This window comes from Muscardinus avellanarius, assembly GCF_963383645.1.
Source record: "Muscardinus avellanarius genome assembly, chromosome: 14".
Taxonomy (NCBI): Eukaryota; Metazoa; Chordata; class Mammalia; order Rodentia; family Gliridae; genus Muscardinus; species Muscardinus avellanarius.
This window is the reverse complement of record NC_137800.1, coordinates 2,876,854-2,889,510: the sequence shown is the minus strand read 5'-3', so window position 1 is coordinate 2,889,510 and position 12,657 is coordinate 2,876,854. Positions and strand designations below refer to the sequence as shown.

The following is a 12,657-nucleotide window of genomic DNA, read 5'->3' as shown; positions in this document are numbered from 1 at the left end:
TAAACTTGTTCAATTCTGAAACTCATGTTTCTGCCTTGGAAACATGTACCTGGAATTCAGAAGTGCTGCCTGCTACCAACCTTCCCAAGTCCCCTGTCTGACAGGAGTGCCTGTCAATTACCCACATTGCTTGGTATAAGAGGGGAATTGGTTTCCCCACAGAAAATATAGTAAATGAGATTCTACAGGACAACAGGGTACAACTAGCAAAAGATAGGAAGAGAGATACATGTTTGGACTGATATCAGCCATCCTGTTTTGCTAAGAATGAAATTGATTTTTCATAGGTGTCTTTGAAACCAAAGTCCCTTCCTAGCAGCTCTTTCTTTTTCCTACAAACAAATCGGCTGGGACCTGGGATAGAAGCTGTGTGCTTTGAGTGAGAAACTCAGGGTGGAGGCCGCTCATCCAACCACTTAGCCATCTTCACCAGCCCCTTCTCTGGAAAAGGTAGTATAGTAGCACTGGCTTGGTCTGATGGCAAAATTATACCAGGGATAAAACCACAAATAGAGAGACATGTATCTGTGGCTTGATGTGGTAACAGGAGCTTGGTCTGCTGGCAATTTTATAGCAGGGATAAAGCCACCAGCAGAGAGACAGGCACCTGTGGCTTGATGCACATTCCATTCATCTCCAGGTTTTCTTAGAATGGATCATCTTTATTTTCTGAGAGTCTAATTCTCTGAGTTACAGCAAGGGAAGAGATAGGTCACATCACACATGGCAAGTGATACCCATTTTGACAGAAAATTAAAAAGAGGGGAGAGCCTATCAATTCCCATTTTTGTCTTCTTTCTGCTTGTGTTGGCTTATTATTGCCCTATTAGTACCCAATTTAGTTGAAATGTAAAGCAAGGGGGGTTTAAATATATAAGAATACATAGATAGTAGCAAGATGAATGGGATGCCAATGTGTAAAATCGGGGACAAGGAAACTATAACAATTTCTTAGAATCCATACATTTCTCCCTAGTTACCTGATGATCAATACTAAGAGGACAGCTTCACCTGCTCTAGAATTTACTGGGGGCTAAAAATAATCCAGTTACTCATGGAAAGCAGGGATTCCTGGATTTTTTCAGTGAGAATTAAAGAGTTAGACAGCAATAAGACTTCTGCAAATGGTCCTCTTGCCAAGGCCACTGAGTGGTGGGCCAGAGCGTGTCCTCCGTTGTACATTGGCAGGATCCCCAGGTTTCATCCGGCCACGGTTAAAAGATCCCTCCCAATGTTAGTAAGATGGAGTACTGGATACAAACCCTTTAATGACAAATGCAGCTATTGAAAATTCTTTGGGAGGCTGAGACAAAAGGACCACAGGTTCAAGGCCACTCTCAGCAATTTAGGGAAAACTTCATAAACATATGGTGACTCTGTTTCAAAAATAAAAAGGGCTGGAGTATAGCTGAGCTGTAGAATATTCCTGAGTTAAATCCCCAATACCTCATACCCACAGAAAAGTAAACAGCAAAAAGAAGAAAACAGAAACGCAGATTATATGCATATATTTTGTCTGTAACTGTTCATGCTAAACTCACCAAAACCTACAATACTGAAAAAATTTAAAATGCTCTTGTCATCTTGTAACTTTTTCCTGAGTTAATACCATTTGACTATGTCTCTTCATAATCACTGTTCTTTCTAAAGTCAATTATTAAAATAATTAAATAGAAATTAAAATTATATTTATTTTTAAGTGATGTCACATTACTTTATATCTAACTTAAGAAATCTAAATACATATTTAAAACTTCAGAATTTTCAATTACTAAATAAAATAATGTATAACAGTTCCTATTCTAGTTATTTTTTTTAAAATCAATGAGATTTTTATTAAATATTATCAGTTTTCTACAACTTTAATTATTTTAATCTTCATTGACACTTTCTGGGTTATTTTTTAGTCTCAACATTTTCAGTATATATTTTATTGGCAGCCTTGTAATTTTACAACATAGTGAGGTATACAGCAACTTAGACCCTCAGCAACTTAGCAAGACCCTATGTCAAAATAAAACTAAAATAGAAATGGGGATATAAATCAAAAGTAGAACATGCCTGGGTCCCATTCCCACTACTTAAAAAACAAAACAAACAAATAAAACCTCTGCAACCATTCATACTTAAAATCATTACCCTGGAATAATTTTACTAAACAATAGCATGTTCTTAAGTATGGATAATATGTGTAAAATTATTTTGTTATTTAAACATAATCTTATTTTTATTTTTAAGCATGTTGCTTTTTTCCTTTTATAAGCCAGTATAGTTTTATTTGTGCACCATCAATCAAGTCGATTAGGTCCAGAATATTGATCCCAGCACCTATGCTGTCTGTAATAAGATATTTAATACTGGAGAATGACAGGCAAGGCAAGATTTCTTTCAGGGAATAAATGTTCAGGCTAATTTCTTCTTCATTATAGCTTTGTGTTCAGGCTATCCTGGAGCACATATCTGTAGACAAGCTTATTTAATTTGATATTTTAGGTAAAAAATAAGCAGATGTAGTTTCTTTTTGACCTGTGCAACAATTATTAGTTTTCAAAGTATTATGCATATCTCTATAGTAGTTTGCTCACCTAGAGTTCCAACTTTGTCATCATTAAAACTTTCAAATATATTCGAACACAATGATCGATGAAAAAACATCTCTTAGAATCCAAGGTATTTGTCTTAAAAAATACGCATTAAAACCAGTTCATTTGGCCTTCACTCTAGGGAAATTAATTCTTAGTTTTTGGCAGTGACAAGTATGTGCTTTCTTTTCAAGAGAAACTCTAATTAGTTTTTGGGGAAATATAAGAATAAGCACATTCAATAGAGATGGGATAAGCACTGCCTAAAAGAAGAAGGCCGGGCGTGGTGGCGCACTCTTGTAATCCCCGCACTTGGGAGGCGGAGGATCGCACAGGTTCGAAGCCAGCCGGCTGGCTTAGGAGAGCCTGTTCCCAAATTAAAATATAAAATAGGTCTGGGAGTGGAGCCCGAAGGTAGAACGGTTTCCAGGAACCCCAGTACCACCAAAAAAAAAAAAAAAAAAAACTAGGATAAGAGAATGAACGCTGAAGCCCACGTGAATTCACATTCTTTTCTGTGGTGTGGATAAGGACTCTACAGCAAGGTTATCTTTCATATCCGCTCTGTTTAAGACAAGAGTGCAAAGGTGTGTATATTTTTAAGTAAGACTATCACAAATTATTTAAATAAACACATTCTACAGATGAATGGATTGCAAAATTATGGGAAATACACACAATGGAATTTTATTCAGCTATAAAGAATAATAAAATAATAGCATTTGCAAGAAGATGGAAGGAACTGGAGAACATTATGTTAAGTGAGATTAGTCACGCACAGAAAGAGAAGGGACATGTGTTTTCTCTAATATGCCCAAGCTAGGGGGTAGTGGTAATACCAGAGGGACTCCAGATGATGGAGGGGAAATCTCAGCAAAGCTTGAACGGAAGGATAGAAGAGGAAGAAAGCTGAGGTTGTTCAATGGAGGAGCTACATATGAATATGTGTAATAGCATAAATACAACATGGTTAACCTGGACACTCTCTATTTGGGGGGGGGAGAAAGGGGGAAGGGCATGAAGCACAATGTAAATGTACACCACTCTCAATATGTTCCACTTATAAAAAAATAAAAAAATAAACTGTTTATGAATAAATAAATAAATAAATAAAATAAATAAATAAATAAACATTCTGCTGCTAGATATTTCTTAGTTTCAATTGCTAGCATAAAGCCCCAGGATTGGGCAATTTAATTGTTTCAGGGTATAGCACAGTTAAACAGAACCCAGTTAAAGAGTTATTCCATGACCTCATCAAAGAAAACTCTAACACATCTGTGCCTGGAAGCTTCGCTGATTTGACTTCATCTGAAATCTCGGTGACCACATTCTTGTCTTTCTCTAAATGCAGGTTATCGGGGTTCCAGCTCCCGTCGTCCATCGTGAGCACGGGATCCATCCTCACCCTCTGCTTCACCACAGACTTTGCCGTGAGCGCCCAGGGCTTCAGAGCACTGTACGAAGGTAGGAACGTCCAGTGCTTGGCACACTAGATCACTGTTGGATGGGCCTAACGCAGCAGTCTCCAGTGACCACGTGGCACGCTTGCTGCCTGGAGCAAGCAGCCGACTTCTGTGTAATATAATGAATACTGGACAACGTTATTTGCTATAATTGACAACGTCGGTAACACAAAATATGCTCGCATTTTCTTTTGTTGGTAGGAATTTTCTTGGTTGGATTTTCTTTTTGCGGACATATGGAGAATTTCTGAAGATTTTGAATCTAAATTAGTAGTGCTGCTAGGCGGTAGCAAGTTTATTCTTTATGGAGGAGAGATTTATTGACTACTTTATTGGACAACACTACTGCTCATCAGGGCTTAAGGAAAGATGATTTCATGAGATTTGTTTTGTTATCAAAGTTGAAATTATTTTAAGCAAAAAAATTGATTTGGTCTTGCTATGGTTTGATCTTTGCAAAACATAGGGACGTTGTCTTCTTTGTTTCTGTGTCTTCAGGTTTTGTGTTTTGATGTCTTAGGATCTTGCTATCATTATTAAGCTGGTTTTTGGTAGAAATACAAGAAAATATTGAACTTAATAGATCAAATGGTTATTTTAGTCATCAGATTTATATAAACTGAGCTAGTAATGCATCAAGTATAAAGGCAATGGTGTGTTTGGTCTTGCTTGACAGAGATATTTTAAGTTTTCTTTCTCAAGTAATTCAGTAGCTATCATTGTCAAAAAATAACCTTTGCAAGCCGCAATTAAAAAAGTGATAATTTTAGGTGGAGCTATAGACCAATTCGATATGCATAGCTGACATTGCCTGCGATCTCTGCTAAGTCATATCTAGTTATATTCTTATGGGAAATACTCAGCATACTTGGGCAAAATAATTCTTTGTGGCATGTTCTTTTGTTGTTGTTGTTGTTGGTTGTTGGTACTGGGGTTCCTGGAAGCCCTTCTACCTCCCGGCTACACTCCTAGACCTATTTTATATTTTTTATTTGGAATCAGGGTCTCTTAAGCCAGCGAGGCTGGCTTCAAACCTGCGTGATCCTCCTGTCTCCGCCTCCCAAATATGGGGATTACAAGCGTGGGCCACCACTCCCGGCTGGCATGTTCAATTCTAAACGTGGTTTGTGCAAATGTACGTGACCACGGTGTGAGTGGTAAAAACTATTGGGGTGTAATGTTCTTGTACAATCAATGAAGAGACTCCTCTCTCCTCGTACTTAAGGTTATATGGGGAACAATGCTGTGTATTATAGGACTCCAATGTATTGAGGGCACTGAACTGGAAATTAATTCACATCAATGACTAGAAGGGGTTCATCACTTTTAAGTAAATGACTGATGGTAATTTGGGTTATTTCTATGTAGAGCTTCCTATAAACCCTAAATTCATTTGATTTATTTTTTCTTGCCTAACTTTGCCAAAGTGATCTGTACCAGCACCTGTGATAGCACTCAGAGGCCAATGGAAATCCACATTCTAGCAACCTGACGGCTCCCCTCTCATTGTCCACGGTTGATACCTGAGCGCCTGTGGCGCTGGCTCCCCAAGGTCACTGTGGATGCTGAGTGAATACCCAGTGAATGATTCTGTCTAGGCTTCCTTGAGATATCATTAGTTGTACTGGTTGTCAGTCAAATGATTGGTGGCACTATCTCTGTTGGGGAAATAGTTTCATGTTATCCAATAAAACCAACCAGAAAAATAACTAGCAAAATATTAAAAGTGTATTATGTGAAAAAATTCTTGCATAATCCAGACTTAGAATAGTGATAGTACAATGATGTCTGATATTTGCTGGTAAATATAAACCTGCTCAGTTGGAAATACATTTTTTTTTAATTTAAAACACAAAGATGTTTTGTCAGCAAAACTAAAACTCTATCTAGTATTTAATATCTGTATTTAGAGATAGCACTTAATTAGCTTAGAGGACTTCTGGGAAAATGCAGGCATACTATCTGGAGAAGATAAAGTTAACAGTGGTCTGAAATGAAGACAAGAAGGTAGAGGACTTATCTGAAGAGGAGAAGAGTTTTCACACAGGCACTGACCTCAACCTATCAATATTCCCCAGTACTGTAGGAAGTCAAGACCATGTTAGTGGCCAAATCAGTGTCCAGGGAAAATTGAGATGCCATTAAGAGCAATGCATAAAGTATACAAACACATCTACTCAAATACACACATGAGGCAAAGCAAGACCACTGGCCACAGTGGGAAAAACACCTACAATTGTTTGGGAACCAGGATATTCTCTTGATTATCCAGATTTCCTTCTATTCTAATCATTTTTTTTTTGAAGAGAGAATCTGTCCAGTAATAATAAAACTTGGGGGTATAATCCAAGAGATCTAAGATAAATTGAATTTAGATTTAAAATGCTAAATCAACAATTAGAAATGATTTTCTATAGTCCTTAAAGTAGTGCCACTTTCTTCCAATTAAAAGTAGGATTTATTCAGAATTAACAGATTGCTCCTTAAATTTTTAACTTAAATTCATTGGCTCTATTTGAGAAAATCTTTCAAACTTCTAAGATCTGCCTAAACATAATAACTTTGGCAAAGAACCTAATTTGGGCTCTGGACTTGATTTTGGCAGGGATTATGAGTAAATATTATTTACATAGATTATTATTCATACATGGTAATATAGAGCCACATAATTAATGTGGAAATAATAAATTAGATATGCCCATTAATGTGCTCAATCATCAAAATCATCTAAGGAAATCAAATGAAAGCATTTATACATTTCCTTCTCAAATCGCTCACCGTTAAGTATTTGACCTTCTGCGTATTGGTTCTTTACAAAATTTAAAGACATCAACACATCGTCGCTGGTGAACAAAGTATACAACTGGAATTACTAACTTCTTAGAGTGATGTTATGAGATTGAATTTACTAGTTCCATCATGGGACATGATCCTTCCTTGTGAGCTAAAGCATATCCATAAATCTTGTGATGAATCTGTGACAGATAAGATTAAGAGTGCATTTATTTATATTACTTTATTTTATTTCATTGTGGTGCTAAGGGGCCGTCTATCTCTGAGTTACAACCCATCCCAATTTTTCCTTCTTTGTTTTGAAACAGGGTCTCACTAAGTTATGGAGGGCCTTATTAAGTAGCTGAAGATGGCCTGAACTCAGATTCTTCTGTTTCAATCTCCAAAGTATTGGGCTTACAAGCATGGGCCACCATGCCTGGCTTATTTATTATTTAATTATTCATTCATTCATTTATTCATGTATTGGCACTGGTTTATCTGACTGAGCTATACCCCAGCTTTAATTAATTAATTAATTCATTCATTCATTTTTAATTTGAAACTGGGTCTTGCTAAGTTGCTAATGGCCTCTCTCTATAAGTTGCTGATACTGGCCTTAAACCAGCCTCCCAAGAACTGGGATTGCAGGTGTACATCACTCTGTCTGGCAAGATTACAGGTCATTTAAAACCAGAACAAGTAATACCAAGTGCTCAGATTTGAAGTACTACATCCACAAATCATATTGATTCCTCTATTTTTTGTCTATATTCTTTGAAGTTTTTATTTAGCAACATAATTATTTTTGTCATCAAGCTTTCTACAATCTGAGACAGGCATCCTCTGGGAGGCCAGAGAATTGATGAGATGGAACGTTGATAAACAGACTTGAGGACATTGAGAGCCGTTCACCCTGGGCGTACGGTGCCCGGCAGCAGAGACTGCTCTCCAGAGAGCATCCCACATCCCACCTGTGGTCCTTCTGCTGTTCCAGGCTCCGAAGGGAGCGCCTCTATTCTCTAAGGCTTTCTATTACTAATGAGAAAAGAAACCTAATGATAGAGTCACTGGTAGATATATTATGAAAGTTGGGGCTCAGCATTATAGTTATTTTGATTCTGAAGGCTAAACGGTTATTTTTCAATAATTTTTGTTAATGTGTGTTACTGCTTTTTTGAAAATATGTTTGGATGTTTCATAAACTATTTGGTAACATTTCTATAAAACTATTTGGCAACATTTTTAACACATCAAATGTAATGATGTAAATCTTGGTTCTATTTTTCAAATTTGTAAATTAGTTGCCATAATGTCAGTAGGGATTTTAGGATTTTTCCTGTGTTTTAAGTGTAGTGCATTTTTTTGACACTATGGTATTTGTATGAACTGCTACTTTGTAAAAAAATATCGAAAGTTTGTAATACAACTTATATTTGAACAGAAAATACCAACTCTGTTTAAATCAAAATAGTGAGTTCAATATTAACTCATTGGAATCAATACTTCAGTGCATAGACTATCCATAGTCAAGGCAATTCCATTGATTTGAGACCAAATATTGGAAAAGCCTTTATCCATAGCATTGTGGGTTTTTGAAATAAATATGAATGAAAGTTACATGCTTTTGATAGACAGTTATCTTTGTGATAATCAAATTGGCAAGGCAGAAGAAAGGTCAGCATGGGTTTCTTGGCAAAAGCAAAGTAATAAGAAATGGCAGAAATCTTCTCAAGATTTTCATAAATGTGATCGCTGACAGGGTAGTGGAAAAGGCAAAAGTTCTTGAACACAAGCATATACATTCAAAATGTTGATCATAAAGTAGTCATTTACCCTTTTGTCATTTATCTCAGCTTTCCAGGGTACCACATTTAAACATATAAGTTTAAATTTTATGTACTAGACATGTAGTGTGGAACAATTCAACATCAACAAAAAAAAATTTTGCTCTTACAGTAAGTTGTTTGTCATGTAAAAAAATATTTTTGGAGTGGGAATGTGCTCTCACTTTAAAAACAGGATCTAAGTTATATTATTGGTTTTGAAGGAATTCTTTGATTTTATCTTAAATATCACCTAATCAATTATAACATTATGGGATACTAATTAAAATATATGTGTCTCTGTAGATAGAGAGGTAGATGGATAAATAGGTATGCCGGGAGTTAAATAAAGTTCTTCCATGCATTTTCTTATGAAATCCTCAAAAGAGTTCTGTAAGTGAAGTAAAATAACCTATGATTATTGAATAGAGATAGTGAAGCAATGAACTATAGTAATTTGATTTTCCAAGTTCCCATTTGTACTAATGGTAGATGGAGAAATTAAACACATATATACTTATCATCAGAAGTTGTAATTGTTTGCTGAGCGTGCTTTTTTTTTTTTTTTGTGGCGCATGCTTGTAATCCCAGCATTTGGGAACCTGAGACAGGAGGATTATAGTTTGAGGACAGCCTCAGCTACTTAGTGAGGCTCTTTGCAACTCAGTGGGACCCTGTTTCAAGATAAAAAAATAAAAAATAGAGCTAGAGGTGTATTGTGGAGGTAGAATGCCCCTGGGTTCCATTTCCAGTACTGCAAAAAAAAAAAAAAAATTGTAATTCTTAACCACTTACTATTTACTCAGATATTTAAACTTGTTCTTGAGTACACATCTTTGAAAATACAGATACAGGCACAAATGCACATGTATCTATGCTCACATGCATGCGTATATTTGCGCAGTCAGTGTATGTATGTGTGCCTATGTAAGAGGACAAGCCTCCTGGGGCAGATGGAAATCCTGGGTCCATGCTGCGATCTGTCTTGGAATACTGTTTAAAAAGCTCAGGTGCTAAAGCTAATCTCGCATCAGACCCTGAACAGGAGGTCTTAAGGAAGATAGAGAAGGGACTTTATAGTGAGGAAGAAACATATGCACGGATTTGGAGAGGGCTAAAGGAGCATTCTTGGGAAATCCAGGTCTCAGCCTACTTTGAGGGCATGCAGAAGCAAGACCAGGTGAACACTGGGTCTTGGTCCTCGGAGTCCACAGGGAGCCTCAGCTCCCTGCTGCTCAGGAAGCCCCCGAGAGGAAACTCACATTTTGAGGTTCTTAAAGAAAAGCTGAGCTCATTGCACTAGATTATAAAATAAAATGGAGTGCTTTTGTTTGGATATGTTTTTATCTTACAAATGTGCCAAATTCTGGCTTGCAAGTCCTTGTCTGAATGTCCTGTGAGAAGAGGGTAAGGTATATTATATGAGTTCTGAATTTCTATAGCATTTTAAGCCATCAGATGACCCTGCAATCCGGCCTCTGTTGTGGGTATTTTTCTTTATACCGTTGAGATCAATAATTGAGTCTAGAAAACATATGAGTCGTTGACTTTTGGCACAGAATAAGCATTCAAATAGTTTTTCCATGAAAATAGAGATTAGTCAGAAAATATTAAATTACAGTGAGGAGTCATAAGTTGTAGCGCTCAATTGCACTCTAGGGTGATAATGGTTAACCAGAGGGAGTATGTTTTTTATTCTTTTGTTGGTGCAACATTCTCTAACATCATAATGTAGCGCACAGTGATGCTGACAGGCAGGTGCACAGCACTGGGTGGGATGTCCCCCACGTCCCGCCCACTCCCCATGTTCTCCATACAGGACACTGAGATTGACATTGGCAATTTCACATATAAATAATGTGTGTGTATTTCAAAACAGCTCGGGAGATAGTTTCAAATGTTCCCACTACAAAGAAATAAATGTAGGCTAAATAATTTTTGATGATTTGTTAATTACAATGTGTACATGTGTAAAGCAACACAGTGTACCCATAAATAGGTAATATCATTATCAATTAAAAGCAAATTATTAAAAGTCTGCACCCATCATAAATTTAGATAGTAGTTCATATTTCTTTCTTTCACAACCCCAAAAATATAGTCTTGTGTGAGGCTGGAAGATTTGAGCTTGGCCTTCCTGTTGCTAAAGGCTCCTTGTCACGCTGAAGTTTCGACAACTGGAATAATGGAAAGACAGCTTCCGTGACCCACACTACGGACACGCAGAGTCTGTCTAACACATAATCATCTTGGTCCAGGCCACTAAATTCAACCCTTTACAGACTGCAAATGAGTTAATCTTTACTGAGCCATTCATGATACATTTTAGTTTTCAAGACAGAATAGCATCTATTTTCATCAATTTCTTAATCTCTCAGTAGAGAAAAGCGACTCTCGCGGCAGCAGAGCCCTTTCCTCCTCAGCTTGGGGGTGATTAACTCTGGGTGGGCGGGCCTCTGGCTGCCCGCCTCTTTTTGTGGCTGAGTATATTTGGCATTTCCCTCTGACACATCCCTCAAGCAGAATTTTCTCTTCTTCAACATCCCTGGGTCTGGATTTAGAAAGAGCGGTTAGATTATTACCCTTCAAGCTCAAAGCTTTATTTAGAATGTCAGCACTGATTTATTTCTTTCTTGAAGTGATTATCCAAACTCAACCTGAATTAAAGCGTGGAGCAGGAAGATACACCTGGCAGGAGCTTGGCGTTCCTGTCTTTCGACAATGAAAGCTCAGAAGAGCAGTGCACTGTCCACAGCCCACACTCCGGCATTGTTCAGATTCAAAACCATTTCTGAGGCTGCAGCACATGGATACCTCTAGAACCACCTTTCTCTTGACTGCATAGGTATCCCAGTATAAACCCAGGCTTCTCTTCAGCTGCGATGCCCTATCATTTTTCTGCAGCAAGAAGAGCCAGCATTTAATCCACTTACCCTTCTTAGGCTTGGTTACCAGGCTCAATGTCTTGGTTCTCCTTTTGTGGGGGATTTTCAAAATCTGGTACTTTAGGACCACCATGTAGAAACTTGACAAGGACATTTGAAAATACATACTGCTTCAGTCTCACCACTCTGCTGTACAAAAGTAGACCCTTAAAATATGCTAATTGGGTAGCTCTAATATTAAGTGTTCTACTAAAATAAAACAAAATAGAAAAAATTATCACTGCAGCTAGTGCATTAATACTAACATTTCCCTGAAGCACAGATAACGAGGGAGATGATTCCTTTCTGAAATTTCAACTTTAAGACAATCAAATAATTGGAAAAGAGATGCCAATCTGCCATAAATAAATTACCTCGTTGAACAAGGCTCACTTGTGACCTGTGGCAACTGGTTATCTGATGACAGAATAAGAGGTGGAAATATTTGGGGCGCTCCAGGAGCCTGGTTGAGCGCAGAGCCAGGGCTCTGTGGACTCAGCTCTGTAGGGACAGGAAGCCTTAACTTGCAGAGGGCACATCTGTGGACCATTCTCAGCATCCTTGCTGGTGGGCAGCAAGGACGTACCCCGGTCTTCTTTGAGGCTGTCTGGGTACTATTTGCCTTTCACACTTTGGGGATCATAGAAAATCACAACGTTTCTATGAAGCTGTGACATTATATGCCCATGTTTGTATGGATGCATGTTTATCCCCCCTGAAAAAATACAAAAAGAATGCTTCTTAGATTCCATCATGTTCTCTAACTCTCCACACCTAATGACAAGGGCAGAAGGTTTGTTTGGGCCATGGCTTGCTCGCTGAGAAGGTGAGGTACTATTATCTGATTAAGCCAGCTCATGTAACGATGTCTCCTTTCTGTTGTTCTGATCCCTGGTTCCAGTACACACTCATCCAGTTGTAATTTGGCTTCACATATAGGCTTGAGTGAAGAAAGAGGACTGTCTTTTTAATATTAACGTCAACCATCTGATTTCAATGAGCTGTAATTTATTAGCTTGCCATTGTGTGTGTGTGTGTGTGTGTGTGTGTGTGTGTGTGTGTGTGTGTGTGTGTTACTAGGGATTGA

The 12,657-nt window shown here is 37.7% G+C and overlaps 1 protein-coding gene across 1 annotated transcript in view; it reads left to right on the top strand.

Annotated features, from left to right (window-relative positions):
* CSMD1 (CUB and Sushi multiple domains 1) overlaps positions 1-12,657 on the top strand; it is a gene marked incomplete at both ends in the record, with an annotated part of 1,592,168 nt that overhangs the window by 470,853 nt on the left and 1,108,658 nt on the right. The window contains one exon of the mRNA XM_080710482.1: positions 3,937-4,049. Within this exon, the coding sequence (XP_080566608.1) occupies positions 3,937-4,049 (113 nt within the window). The remainder of the gene's footprint in view (positions 1-3,936; positions 4,050-12,657) is intronic.